The sequence below is a fragment of the Aphelocoma coerulescens genome, chromosome 20 (genome assembly GCF_041296385.1).
Source record: "Aphelocoma coerulescens isolate FSJ_1873_10779 chromosome 20, UR_Acoe_1.0, whole genome shotgun sequence".
In the NCBI taxonomy this organism is placed as follows: Eukaryota; Metazoa; Chordata; class Aves; order Passeriformes; family Corvidae; genus Aphelocoma; species Aphelocoma coerulescens.
In genome coordinates, this window is record NC_091033.1 from 5,278,501 (window position 1) to 5,292,895 (window position 14,395).

At 40.0% G+C, this 14,395-nt stretch overlaps 1 protein-coding gene across 2 annotated transcripts in view; it reads left to right on the plus strand.

Annotated features, from left to right (window-relative positions):
* The window catches only part of DHX35 (DEAH-box helicase 35), a 28,715-nt gene that overhangs the window by 9,203 nt on the left and 5,117 nt on the right, over window positions 1-14,395 (plus strand). For both annotated transcript variants that reach the window (XM_069034310.1, XM_069034312.1), the window contains exons 11-20: window positions 936-1,094; window positions 2,388-2,598; window positions 4,279-4,403; window positions 4,839-4,893; window positions 9,787-9,882; window positions 10,231-10,325; window positions 10,916-10,993; window positions 12,129-12,258; window positions 12,956-13,037; window positions 13,577-13,648. In XM_069034310.1, the coding sequence (XP_068890411.1) occupies window positions 936-1,094; window positions 2,388-2,598; window positions 4,279-4,403; window positions 4,839-4,893; window positions 9,787-9,882; window positions 10,231-10,325; window positions 10,916-10,993; window positions 12,129-12,258; window positions 12,956-13,037; window positions 13,577-13,648 (1,103 nt within the window). The remainder of the gene's footprint in view (window positions 1-935; window positions 1,095-2,387; window positions 2,599-4,278; window positions 4,404-4,838; window positions 4,894-9,786; window positions 9,883-10,230; window positions 10,326-10,915; window positions 10,994-12,128; window positions 12,259-12,955; window positions 13,038-13,576; window positions 13,649-14,395) is intronic.

Below are 14,395 nucleotides of genomic sequence, written 5' to 3' on the forward strand. Positions count from 1 at the left end.
CAGTCCCAAAGATGTGAAGACAATATATGGCCTGAATTTATTGAAGCTAGAGAGGGATGATAGTTTTTGTCATTTAATGCTGTATTTTCTCAGCTGTGGTAGTGAGTAGAATATTGTGTGGTTTGTTGGTGCAAGTCACACATACCCAGCTGTTAAAATGACAGTGAGTCATCATTAATACTTAAGGCAAATGGAATTCACATTTGTTAGGCTTAACATCTGAAGTGTTTGACAGAAAAACAAATTACCGTGAGATCAAAATGTACTGGTCTCTTCTGCTCTATTTATGCTTGTCAGCTCACTTTGCAGTGGGGAAGAGCAAATGGGAGGTAACTCATCATTTTGCCAGTGAGGAGCCACCTTGAAGAGCTTCAATAACATCTTGCATATTTTCAAAAGCAATTCCTCATCCCTGTTACTGATTTAACTTTGGAATAATGAATTTGGTATTTTATGAGGCAATGTTTGAACATTTTGTTTTCTGTCTGTAAGAGTGAGGTGCCACAGCTGAGGTTAAACGTGAAGTTTAGCAAGAGGTGTTAATGCTGTTCCTGTGCCATTCCTGATCCAGGCCCACATCATTCTACACTGTCAAAATATTTTGACCTCCCCTTTTGCTCTCACCAGTTGAGACAGACAGGAAAATTAACCTGCTTCCTCCTGAGGTTGGTTCAGTCCTTCCCCTGTGATTTTGCTCGTGTGTTTGTGGTGTGACATTGACTCAAATAACAATGAACATAAATATGCATGTAAAGCTTTATTATTAATAGGATTTTATCTAAGACTATTACAACATGGAGTGAGCTAGTCAAAGTCCTGGAGTTTGGACAATTACAATGGTATTATTTTGGTGCAGTTGTTGTATCTAGGTGACAGGAATGTGCTGCTAAAGTGAAACCTCTCTCATTCTGTGCCCTGTGCTGCTCTGGCTCCAGGAGGAAGTGGAGACTGTTGTTTCCATGCTCATAGAACAGGCTCGGGCCCTCGCTCGCACTGGGATGAAGAAGCACCTCCGTGTTCTCCCCATGTATGCTGGGCTGCCTTCTCCTGAGCAGCTGAAAGTGTTTGAGAGAGTCCCTCACACTGTCAGGAAGGTGAGGCTCTTGTGTGTGTCTCAATTTCTACCACCCAGAAGGGCATCTGCTGCACTCAGGTTGTGTTTATCAGCTTCACATCATGGGACTATGGCAAATGCTGATTTGGGGGAGGCTTTCTGCATCTCCCATCACTGCCTGTCACCTTTCAAACTGGGAACCAAGAACATGCTCCCTGGCTTCCCTTTTCATCTTTGATCACTCCTAGACATGTCAGTTCCAGCTCTTCTGTCTTCACATCAACTCTGCAATTTTTAAGTGCCTCCATACAAGCTTGCATTTGTCTTCATTCAGTTGCAGCTTCTTACGCTCTGAACTCCTCTGCTTTTATCTTTTTCTTTCTTTTTGTGATCTAAATGTCCATGGCTGTTCTCCACCAGTAGTGGAAAAATTAGTGAAAAAGTGGGTAAATACTGTATTTTTATCTAAAAAACAAGTTCAAACTTACTTGATTTTAGTGCAAAAAAAAAAAGCTCTGTTTTGACTTCTGCAAGTCTTGTTTGGACATTTAATGTCAGAGAAGTATATAATTGGATATGATTAGTGCTTTCTGCTTATGCAGAGCCTGTGTTTAGGCTGAAATAAGCTGACAAAACTACACCAGAGTGACTTGTTATAATTCTTGTACCTGCTGGAGTTTGACAAGTGAAATTGTTCATCTGGCATTGAAGAACATTTCATATAAATACTTCCTTTTCTCTCCAGGATATGACATTAATCAATTAACTTTCAAAATTTACTTTTTAATTTCAGGTGAAATAAGGATTTCCCACTGTTGTCTGGGAACAATTATTTTTTAATATTTTAGGACATACACATATAAGTGAATCTCTGCAGGAATGCTGAATGTGGAACTCCTAATCAACTCTGTTCCCCTCTTATCCCCCACCTCATCTCAGTGTACGAAGAATAGTAACTGAGAAGCAGAAGGAAAATATCTTTAGTTTGCTACATAAGAACACTTGATTTACAGTCAGTTAATCCTTTTCTCTGCAAACACTGCCAATGATTTTCTCTGCAAACACTGCCAAGCTCTTCTTTTATGAAGAGAGAATAAATTTGAATAAGAAAGTGATTGTGAAGCTGTGAAAACTGCTGTGCAAACTCGGCTTATTTCAAGCTGACAGCTCCTTCTGCTGCTTGTACTGTATCCTTTCGTGCTCCAGAGTGTGTCCTGGGCCCGTCGTGGCTGAGATGTCTCACATGGCTGATATCTGGGTGCTGGTGCAAAGGCCTGATGGGGTCATTGAGACCAGGGAGCTCACGGGATCCTCTCTGTGCCTGTGCCTGCAGGTGATCGTCGCCACCAACATCGCTGAGACCTCCATCACAGTGCATGGCATCGCCTTTGTGATCGACTGTGGCTTTGTGAAGCTGCGGGCCTACAACCCCAAAACGGCCATCGAGTGCCTGGTGGTGGTGCCCGTGTCCAAAGCCTCGGCCAACCAGCGGGCAGGACGCGCCGGCCGCAACCGCTCCGGGAAGTGCTACAGGCTCTACACAGGTCAGGAGCTTCGGGGGGGAGCTTCCTGCTGTGAGCTCCAGTTCTGTGCACTATGGTTTTAATTGTAGTGTGAGATGAAGGAAAAACTGTTCATTCATCGAGAGAACAGCATTTCCCTTTGTTATTCCTCTGGCTTGTTTAGAAATACCTCGTTCTTATGTGCTCAGTGTTAGAAATGGAATCTTTCTATGAATCAGAAGCACAAATGGAGCAGAGTCAGCAATTGCAAACCTGTATTGTTAATGCAGTTCTTAAAGTGGTGAGTTTATTAAGAAGTTTGTTCTTTAATGATTTTGGTTTCTGAGCAGTTGTTTCAATTTATAATACTTACCAGTGGTGCTCTCTTCTCTGACTGAAGTCTGCATTAGACCTTGCATTTAACAAAAGGGCTCTGGAAATCCTTTAGATGACTCAGAGAAAACTTCTTTGTCTCTCTTTTTTTCCTAGGAATAGCTGCCAACCCCAAATTCTTCCCTTGAATCAATGACCCTGGCAGTGCACAAAAATTACTGTTATAAATAAATCTGTTGGCCACCTTGCACTGTCCAGAAAGCTGCAATCAAAGTGTCCGTTCTCAGCTGCTTAATGAGAAAAGGCTTTGCAGCTGAGCACTGCTGAACATTGCTGATGGGCTTCAGGTCCCCTCTAGTTTTACTGGAGCTCTGAGACGTTGAGAAATGAAGCATTTTCCTTTAAAATGTATATGTGCTTGCCAGCAGTTGCCACGTTAAACCAAGCCATGATTTATGCTCTGAATTTATATGTATCCAGTAAGAATCAGGAGACAATATGTGCTACACAATATCCCAAGCTTACATAGCTTTGTCGGTGTTTTACTGGAGAAACCATGGCTACACTGAAGATACTTTTGTATGCTCAAGGGCTGGTCTAGGGAGTGCTTTAAGAAGTGTTTTAAAGGAAGAAACAATAAAATCGAAAAGGAGAAAGGGCACTGAGTGAGCAACAGCAGAGAAACATGCACTGTCTTTGTCCTAGGGAACATTTAAGATATAAAAAGGTTTTGTAGAAAAATAGTTTGGGTGAAAATAAAGTAGAATGTGCCTTTTTCTTTACTGCAGAACAGTTGGTTAGTGGAAGCTTACAGAGGTTTTATCCTTATATGGAGTATTTTTCCAGACTAGGACTTTATAGTGAATGTGATTTTAAAAAGGCATTGTTAAATAAATTGTTTTTCCATCCTTAATCTTTATTTAAAATATATATTTTATACTCTGTTTGTTCAAGTAGTTACAAAAATAATGTTCTTATACTGAAAGCGTGCTGGTTTGGAACTTTTCCATGTCTCTTTAAGAAAAAAAAAAAGCCTTTTTTGTAGTATTGCATCCTGCCTTTTATTTTCTGACAAAAACATTTAACAGAAGGGAAAGAAAACATTTCCAGATTTCTGTTAAGAATTTATAACATTTCAAATTTAAATGTGGGTGGATCAACTACAGAATCAGCATTGTAGCCAAACCCATTGAATTTCTATTTAAATGAAAGTAACGTGAAATACAGTAATTGGAGAAAGATCATCTTTGGGTTGGAGATCATCTTTTCACACCTGTTAAGTATCCATATGTGATAATTTAAACTTGAAATGGGTATGATTCTGTCGTGGTGACTGCACAGAATGGGACTTGAAGCTCAGTCCCCAGCTGTTTTTTTCTCCCACCCCAGAGGAGGACTTTGAGAAGCTGCCCAAGTCCACGGTCCCGGAGATGCAGCGCAGTAACCTGGCCCCTGTCATCCTGCAGCTCAAGGCTTTGGGGATCGACAACGTGCTCAGGTTCCCCTTCCTTTCGGTGAGTGCCAGGCTCTAAACACTGTCACCTTTCCTTGGGGTGAAGAGAGATCAGGAGATGACTTGGTGATAGTCCACAGAACCATTCACCATTGCCCTGCTGATTTGGAAAACTCTGTCCCCTGTCAGGCAGCAAAGCATGTTCCTGGGAACCAATAGCGCAAATAATGTGTGTGACAACTTAGAAACGACCATTTATATTCCAGAGTTTGGTGTTAAAATTGTTGAGAAGAAAGTCTTAAAAAGACAAACTGAAGTTTTGTAGAACTGTAACTGCAGTCCCTTTGCACTGAATTTACGAACAAGGAAGAGTATGAGAGCTTTTCCTTCATTTTGCAGCAGAGAGTAGGCAGTTAAGGATTTTGTGAAAGAGGAAGATCTATGAACTCATGTTCTGTGCTGATAACTTCAATCAATGCACATTTTCTCTTCACAGCCACCCCCTGCACAGTCAATGGTGCAAGCTTTAGAACTGCTGTATGCTTTAGGAGGTGAGATTGTAATGTTTACTTTATTTGTAGCTGTATTACAGGAGTTGTGGAAAAAAAAATTGTAATTTGTATTTTGTGATTGGATGGATATTAATCAAAGTTGCATTTGAGAACTGTGCTTTGAGAAAGAAAGAAGCACAGCTGTGACTGGTGGAAACTTTTTGTTGGTGGGTTTTTAGAGTATACCTCCGTCTCTTCTGGATTTACTTTCTTTTGGTTATTTCAGACAGGTAAGCAAGCAAATTGCAGCAGTAGAGTATAAACTAGAATTTAACTATTTAGATTGGGTAAATGAGTATTTTATAGCTATTTTCTCTGTATTTCCTTGCATTTTCATGGGAGGAAACCAGCTATTTGTCCTCGCTCAGAGCAAGGCTCTGAACTGATGAGGGTGTTTGTTCCCTGGCAGATCCTCTTTGTGTTCCTTTAGTCCTTACAGAGTGGTATGAAGATAAAGATGGGAGTTTGGATGCTAATTAGACCAGTAGAGGAGTTAGACACTAAATTTACCTGCATCCTGTCAGATAAGTTGTTACATACCTAAAACTTGCTGTGGTCATCTTTTATTTCATGTTCCTGTGCCAACAATGGAAACATGTAACACTTGAAGGTATAAACAAAAAATGTTGAAAGCCAAGATAACTTTTTCAGGATCAGACTGTTTGTAACAACCTAGAATTTATCAAGGCTGATAGAATTGCTACTTTGTTTCTTAGTGGGACTTTAAAAAGCATAGCGTGTCTATTGTAAATTTCCTGCTAACACGTTGCAATCATTATCTGATCTTGCTGTGTGGGTGCTGGAACTCTGCCTAAGCACTGTGAGTCAAATGTGATGCCTGAATTTGGGAGAGCTCAGTCTCTGGAGGTTGTGCATGAAACCACATAGAGAGTGTGATAGTTTTCAAACTGCTTCCTTGCTATGATTTTGAAGGGTTGACTGACAAAAGTTATTAAGAGCTGATTTAATTATAATTTTTAAAATGAATTCCGGTCTCTTCTCTGCTGTGGATGCAGGATGGGCTGTGGCTGAAGGCCTACACCTGCTGTAGTATAGTGCTTGGTGGTGTTTGTGCTGTTGGTCCTGCAGCTGAGGCAAAGTTCAAACCCACAGCAAGTCAAACTGTTCTGATTCTATTAGCTGTGATTACATGATACAACCACTAAAAAAACCCCCTGATTATCCCTAAAACCAGCACATTTTCTCCTGGATGAACTGGAACTCTGTTTCTCAAGGCAGTCTGTGTTTCAGTGCACAGCTTGCTGTTTTTTCATGCTTTTAAATGCATGCAGCTTGCAAAGACTCTGCTCTAATTTTAGTATTGAACTTGCCAGTTATAGACAAGTCAACAGATACACACAAACTTGTAATGAAAAGAAAAGATTAGTCTAACAGATCTTGAGAGCATAATTCAAAGTACTTTTCTACTTTTAGCTCCTTAAAATATTATAAAATTCTGTTCTCTGAGTTATTAATCACATCTTGTTCTCAAATTCAGTGGAGCCTGAACAACACTGTTGGCATATGGTTTAGTTTTAGGTGGTTCTGTGAGGAGCAGGGAGTTGGATTTGAGCCCTGTGGGTGGGTCCCTTCCAACTTGAGATAGTCTTTGATTCTGAGTGTGTTCGTTCTGGGTTTATTCATTATGCTGCTGTTGGATACTTTTAACACTCAGATGACACTGTAGTAATATGTTTTTATACACAGTTTTCAATTCCTTTTTGTGTGGTGAGTGGGATGCCTGCTGCCTAATTTTGTTTATAGGAAGAACTGTTATATTGTTGAGTTTTTTGACAGCTATTTAATCTCTCTGAATGCAACAAACTAAACAAAACAGAAACTTGACATGAGGCCAAGTAATCAAAACGAAGCTCTGTTTGACTTAAGCTTCTTGTATGTAGCTAATTCAAAGTTGACAATGTTTGCTCCATAATGTAAACATGAGGCAGCATAAAGGAGATTGTGCAAGTTTTGGAAGCTTCTAGAGGTTTGTGGCTGTCTTTACACCCCTCGCAATTGCTGTGTTGTAACTTGTGGCAGTCTTCTCTCTTTTTATTCTCATGAGCTGTAACTCTGCTTGGCCAGGATTTTGTCCTGTGCTGGTTGGGTTCCATCTCGCAAAGGACGGTTTCACTTAAGGCACTTGGTTCTTGGCAACCTCTGCAAGCTTGGAACAAGGACCTTCACAGTGGCTCAGGAACGTGTTGCAAGGATGAATTCACAGCCAAAACCACCTTAGGGAAATGGAGAGGAAAGTTCAATAAACTCGCTGATTAGCTGGGTGATGTTTTGGCAGAAGTGTTCTGCTCATGTAGCTTCAAAGAGCTCTTATTCTCTGTCTGCACAGCTTTGTAGCAGAGCAGAGAAGTACTGATCTTGGTGTTTCAGATGGAAAGAAATGTGTGTCCATGTGTGTGATGCATGGATTCACTCTCCAGTTTTTCTGAAGTGTAAGGTTTTAGGTGGTTTATTGAGAAGATTTTGTATAAGGTGCAGAGGTGCAGCTGCCCAAGCATTTGCAGGTGCAGTGAGGATTAAATTTCTCTTATGCAAGTAGGAACATGAATTTCATCATTGGCCTTGCAGTCACATGCAAATGGGCAGTTTGGGGTCAGGCCCCTGTTGTGCCAGTGTGGTGCCAACTCGTGCAGGGCAGATGCTCCTAAGGCTGAGATAGTTGTGTTGAATAAACACATCACTGTTTTTAGAGGGATTATTTTTACAGTGGTGCAGACTGATTATATCAGGAGTCTCTCAGCCTTCTCCTTTGATGCCCCTTTGAGAGTCTGAGTTGTCAGTTGGAGTTTATTGGTTTTAAGCATAATTTAAGAAGTAAATAAGCAGGCAAAAAGTGGCTTTGCTTTTAGCTTTATTTCAGGTCTTTGCTGAAGATTTGTTTGTGAGTTGTCACGTACCAGAAACAACCACTCTACTTAAGTTTAAAGAGGAGTGTTTTAATCCCCCAGCCTGTCACATTCTGGTGGTTGTTACTTGAAACATTTTAGTGCCATTGTACTTGAATAATCTCTCCTGAGCACATTCAATTAAAATCTTTGTAATATCTTTTTCTAAAGTCTTTAATTTCCTGTATATATGTGGACTCAGTGGTTGCTTCCAGGATTATTTGAAGGAAACTTTTACCTATTCCAAACTAGTATCCATTGCAGGCTATATTCAGGCTTACTACTGCAAATACATCTGTGCACAACCCATATATAGATCATGCAAAATTGTATTGACATTTGTAGGATGCAGCAGAAGCCAAAGGATTTTGGCTTGATGCACCTGTAGAAAGTGGTGCAAAAATATAGGGAAATTTCTCCTTATTCCTACTTAGGAATGCAGTTGTCTTTCTGCATATGGCAGCCTATATAAGCTATTAATTGTGGTAGAACTTAAACTTCTCCCATGGCAATAGTCAAATGAAAGCTGTCATACATTAATTTTTGCAGTTGCTGTGACTTTGTGTTTAAATATGTTAGTTCATCATTGCACAAAAGCTGCCTTTGGTACCTGTTTCTGAGGAAAACACTTGGACATTATGTGAAGAACCTGGTAGGTTTTGTTGAACACTATAGGGGTGTGGTGAGTGAATTACTACATTGTCATGGGTTGATAACATATCAAATAATAAACACTGGCTGGAGGGATCTGTGGGTTCAGATATACTGACATGAGTTACAGGAGATCTCATTCCTTGACCTGATTTGTGGTTTTGCTTTTCTCTGTGAAACAGAGCTGCAGTGCAGCTGTGGCTTTGTTACCACCACACAGTCTGACAAATAATGTATTTATATAATGTGTGAGCCATGGCTGTGTTTCCTCAGGTCACTTTGCTGTGGTTGGTTATGCAACCTGCAGTACCCCAAAGTCCTGTTTTTGGGCTCTCACTCATCCCTGCTTGTGTAGCCTTTCTCTTGTGCTTTGCCTACTTGTCATACTTCATGCAACTCAGCCTCTTGAGCTTTTCTTTTCCCTTTCAATTTTTACTCTTTGCTGCCTTTCTTAGCAAGCTTTTTTCTTATTATTGCTCCCTGTGTATTGTATTTTTTAAATTTAATGTCCTCTTGCACAGGAAATGCTTTTCCATTTAAATCTTTCCCTGAAATCTCAGCATAAAGCTCAGAGTTAGACTGTGACCTGGTGCTTTGCATGGGTCACCCTTGCTGCAGGGGTTTGTCTGTAGGAAGCCAAACCTCTAAAATGGTAGATGTGCAGGGTTTCTCAGTGAGGACTGGGCATCACAGATCAAGCTGTCAGGCCTCCCTTCTGTGCCATCTCCAGGGAAAAGGCACAGCTGGAACATGACTGACAGTTGAGTTGTTGATACATGAGGCAGACTAAACTGTAGAAAACCTTAATCAGCTGTACATGTCTTGTTTAGATAAAAATAAATTATTTTGCTCCATGACCTGAGTAGATGTACTCAGAAAAATGACACCTTACCCCCAGCAGTGCTTCCTGTTTCTGCAGTAATGCCTGTTCCATGTTTATCCCCATTTTCATTCTCATCTGCTTTACATCCCCATGGACAAAGACATTGCTAAATATTTAAAAAGGGGATCAGAGGTCTGACAGCTAATATCCCCTCTGGCCATGGCATTGACTTGGCCTTTTTTTTCTAAATTATTGACAGTAACAGTGAAACTTGCACAAAATTAAAAAATTTGGGTGTTCAAGTATTTTTGGAAAAAAAAATTCTGGTGATCCATGAGAGAGTAAATGGGTATCAAGGCTTGCCTTTAAGCTTAGTATAATACACATTCAGCAACTCTAAGGTGCATTTGCTATATTTTAGCTTGTAATCCTGCTCTTTAGTATATTTTAAGTCTAAAAGAAGCCTTGCTGTACAGTTGTGCCTGTGTCCCAGCTACACTTATTAATGTGCTGCAGGTCTGGATATGCACTGCCGATTAACAGAGCCTCTTGGGATGAGAATAGCAGAGTTTCCTTTGAATCCCATGTTTGCAAAGATGCTTCTGGAATCAGGTAGGAGGAAAAAAAGTCACAGTTTCTTCATAGTCATGTAACTGTTATATATTACTAGATATTTGCTAAACTCAAGACAAACTATATTTCATCTTGGTGTGGTCTGCAGTGAAAAGAATTGGTTCAGCTCAGGGACACCTCACATTTAACAGTGTAATAAGTCTAACACTTTTGTCTAAGTTTTCCATTGAAAACATTCACTCTTACACTAAAAAAAAAACCCAGGAGTTTATGTATTTTTGTTTTAAATACTGTAAAAACATTTTCTGCTTCTTTTTCATTTTATTCTATATGGGGGCAAGTTGAATGGAAGATTTCCTATACTGAATTTCTCCATTTATTCCTCAGGAAATTTTGGCTGCTCCCAGGAGATTTTGACAATTGCTGCCATGATGCAGATTCAAAACATCTTTGTGATCCCTCCAAGTCAAAAAACTCAGGCTGTAAGTTCAGTTGTGTTTCATTTTCTCTTTATTGCTTCCACATTTCTGGACTTCTGGCAGGTATTTTACTGGTGCCTATTACAGACTGCAACTTAGTGTGAAAATAAAACAAGGTCTGGAATTGTATCTATCTGTTGTAGGTAAAAGAAGAAATCAAATAATAGGGGAACCTAAGGGAGTCTTCTAGTAGTGCTGAAAACCTCCTCCTGAGGGCCAGAAACATGAAAGGTTATAAACTAGTATTGGTCAGTGTAAGAGTTTGCAAAAAAATCCCCCAAAACCTTCCCACACACCACATCCTTTTGGGATGAACAAGACAGGAAAGATGTAGCAAATTCTTAATAGGTAGCAGGAGCCTGATTTTAATGAATGGAGATTCTTTATCTGTTCATTTTTCTAATTTCAGTTTTAGAAGTGTTCCTGAGTATAGGGGAGCTAGTAAAATATTGCTGTTGCCCAGAGGAACTGCCCTAGATGGGTAAGAACTTTAATAGTCCCCAGGAGATACAGAGCTGAAGGGAACTGGGCATGTCAGACATGATTTCAGCAAAAATCAGTCTTCCTTTAATATGATGTTTCTTGTTCTGCAGGCCAGGCAACACAGAAAGTTTGCTGTGGAGGAGGGTGATCATCTCACCATGCTGAATGTTTATGAAGCCTTTGTCAAAGTAAGTCTGTTTAAGTGGGTGTGGATTTGCAGGAATGGGAGGAACTTGAGGTTCTCACTTCTGAATCTGGAAGTTCTGGATACAGAGTCCTCAAAGCTGTGGATTTACCAAGCCTATCAAGTGATAATTCAACATTAAAAGATTCTCTGGTCACCATTTGCCACAGACCCTCCACAGTTCCTTTGAACAGGGAGTAAAGAGAATTTTGTTTGGGTTACAGCATGGAAATCACATGGGTAGACAGCTGTGTTTTCAAGGAGACAGGGATTTTGTCTTGGGGCTTGGGGAAAAGAATTTCTAAAGAAATTAATATTTTCTCATGTTTTACTGATTATAATCTGCATTTAAATCTAGCAGTCTTTTTTTCTGGTGTTAAATTAACTCATTGATCATCATACCCTGTTTTTCATTGACCTTATTGTATTTTCCCTAAGGTTTAACACCAACCTTAGTACTGCTCTGTAAGCTGAGGTTTATTTAATAATTTTGAAGTGCTACACCTATTTGGGAGAAGTGTATTTTGCTGGTATAAAGCACTTCTGTAATAAAATACTTGCAGCAGTGCTGAGTTGAAGCAGTATAACCACCCAAGTGTTTAAACATGACTTTTTTTCCCCTAGCCACAAAGCAGCCAGGCAGGCACCAACTGAAATGTTGCCCTTCACATTTTCTATCTGTGTAATTCTCTTAGAAACAGTCAGATGCAAAAGGTCTTGGAGTGAGTGCTGGCTTCTGGAGAAACAGCTCTTTGCAGAGAGAAGACCAATGAAAACAGCACTGAAAAGGTTGTTTACATTTTGAGGTTAAAAACAGACGAGTTTATGATCTGACAGAATTAAATGGAATGACTGATGCTCTTCTCGTTCACCACATACGAAGAAATGAAGCACATCTGTTTGAAAATACCCCCTAGCATTTGATCTGCCACTATTTAGAAGTTGTTTGAGACACATTTTTCAGTTACTAATGCTACATACCCTCAGTAGTTGCTCTGTAAACAGGTAATTTTCAGGGAAAACCACAATAAATGTGTTGTAGGAGGCAGAATTAAAACAGAACAAGGCTACCCAAAAGAGACTGGGTTTGCTTTGCTGATGGTATCTCATTGCAATTTTTTTCTCTTCTCACTGTACAGCACAGCAAGAGCTCCCAGTGGTGTCAGGAACACTTTCTGAACTACAAAGGGCTTGTTAGAGCTTCTGTTGTAAGAGAGCAGCTGAAAAAACTTCTCGTCCGCTTTAAAGTGCCAAAGAAGTCCAGTGAAGGTGAAATTTTTTTAAGCTCTTGTCTAATACATATTGAAGGTAGTTTCTAAACTGTCAGTCTGCTCCCTGCTTTTCTTGTAACCTTTGGAGTATTTTTATCCTGGCCTCAAAATAATGTTGATTTAGACCATATTTTTTTCCTAAAAATGGCTGCAGTAGGGCACTTTAGCCTATTTGTACAATTAAATTTTCGTTTGGTCTTCATTAGTTAAGATTTCCAGCAAGAGATTATAAGCACTGATTATATATTTAATGGACAGATTTTCCAGAAGACTCATAAATAGGTCACCCCGTTCCCTGTTTGTCTTTTCAAAAAGGCCATTTTTGTTCAAAGTGCTGTGCAGTCTTTGGGATGTGATTTCCAGCTGTGCTGTGAGTGCACGGATGCCAGGACTTCTTCTCAGTACTTGTCTCTACCTGCTCTGAAAAATCAGCCTTCAGTGCTCAGCTGTCACACAGGGCTGCTGTAGGGACTGTGAAACTCTTCATAGAGATACAGGTGGCAACATTCATTTTTTAGGCAGCAATTTTTGATTTGCTGTGAAATTGTCAAAAGGAATTGCAGGGTTGATCTGCCCTCCTACCTTTGCTATCAAAGTCTGATGTGCTCTAAAAAGTTGTTTGAGATGATTAAGTGGTATTTTAGGGACTTTTGGCATTCCATTGACTCATCTTACAGAAAAATTCTTCTTTCTAGGTGATCCAGATCCTGTTTTGAGGTGCATAGTTTCTGGATTTTTTGCTAATGCAGCTAAATTCCACTCCACGGGAGCTTACAGGTGACTATATACAATTCCAGTACAACTGTTGCTTGGTTGGAAAGCTTCTCTGATGAATAAATTGAAGTTTAATCAACAAGCAGATGCTTCTCTAGACATTTGCTGTTAGGAACACGTGGCAATCGATACACTAATTATTTTAAGTTCTGTATTTGCAAACTGCTTCAGTGTTTATCTCTTCTCTTTGGCAAATATAACTAAAATTATTAATAGTGGGAAGCTGCCACTAGTAGTCATTAGATTGTTTTAAGAAAGTACAGTTGTAGTGCAGCAGTGTTGTAGCATTCCCAGAGTACTGAATAAAAGCCTGAAATTCTACTTTTTAATTTAATGTAAAACTCTTTAAGGACATTAAATTATTCATTGTTCCTTTGTCCAGGACCTAAGCCTGTTTTTATCTGTTCATTAAATGCAAATGTTGTTAATTTACTCCAGCCCTTTCATTCTTGCTTTTATTAAACATTCATACTGGGGCAGAAAGGAACCAAATGTTAAGCAATAAAGAGAGTCACAGTCTGAAATAGTATCTTGCTTTCAAGGACTATCCGTGATGACCATGAGCTTCATATCCACCCCAGCTCAGTGCTGTATGCAGAGAAACCTCCCCGCTGGTAAGTTAGAGCTGCTTTCTCTTCTTTGGGGATTTTTTAAAAGGGATTTGCAGCATCCAAACTGAATTGCTTTTCTCCATCAGTGGAGGAATAGACGTAGAAGGTCATAGTTCCCACAGAGGGAATCCAAATGGCATTTCCTTTGCAACATTTTGTTGGGAGTATCCAAATAAATCAGGGAAATAGAATGATGTTTACTGCCAAAGGAACCTGCAGAGGTTGGAAAGCAGAGCCAGGTGACCCTGCTTAGTGGGCACCACACCTTGCACTGCAGATTGTTCTCCAGGTAGTCTCTGTACCTAGACAGAGCTAGGGTTAATTCACTTTTATTAAGCCTGTTAAGGAAATATCCTGTCAAACAGTTGCTGCAGAAATGGCAAATGGATTGCTAGGAAAGGGCTTACACATAAAATGCATGATGTGAAAAATTGTGGCTGTCCAGCAGATTGAAGGAAGAACTGGTTGTACTTTCCCATTAGCAGGGATATGATCATTCCCTCTGCAGGTCAGAGGTGCTCAGATAACGAACAGAAATGTGTTCCTGACTCTCAGGTCAGCGTGATCAACCTGAAGTATTCGGACTTTTGTCCTTCACTGCCTGCTGCTGAGACTTTGAAGGATAAGCTTGGCCTGGTGTCATTGCATCCTGTCAGATAGGAGTTTAACTTAGCAACCTAAATTTCAGTGCTACTGCAGCCTGGGCAACCATCTTCTATTGAGGGCTTCAGTTCTCTGTCTGCTATAGAT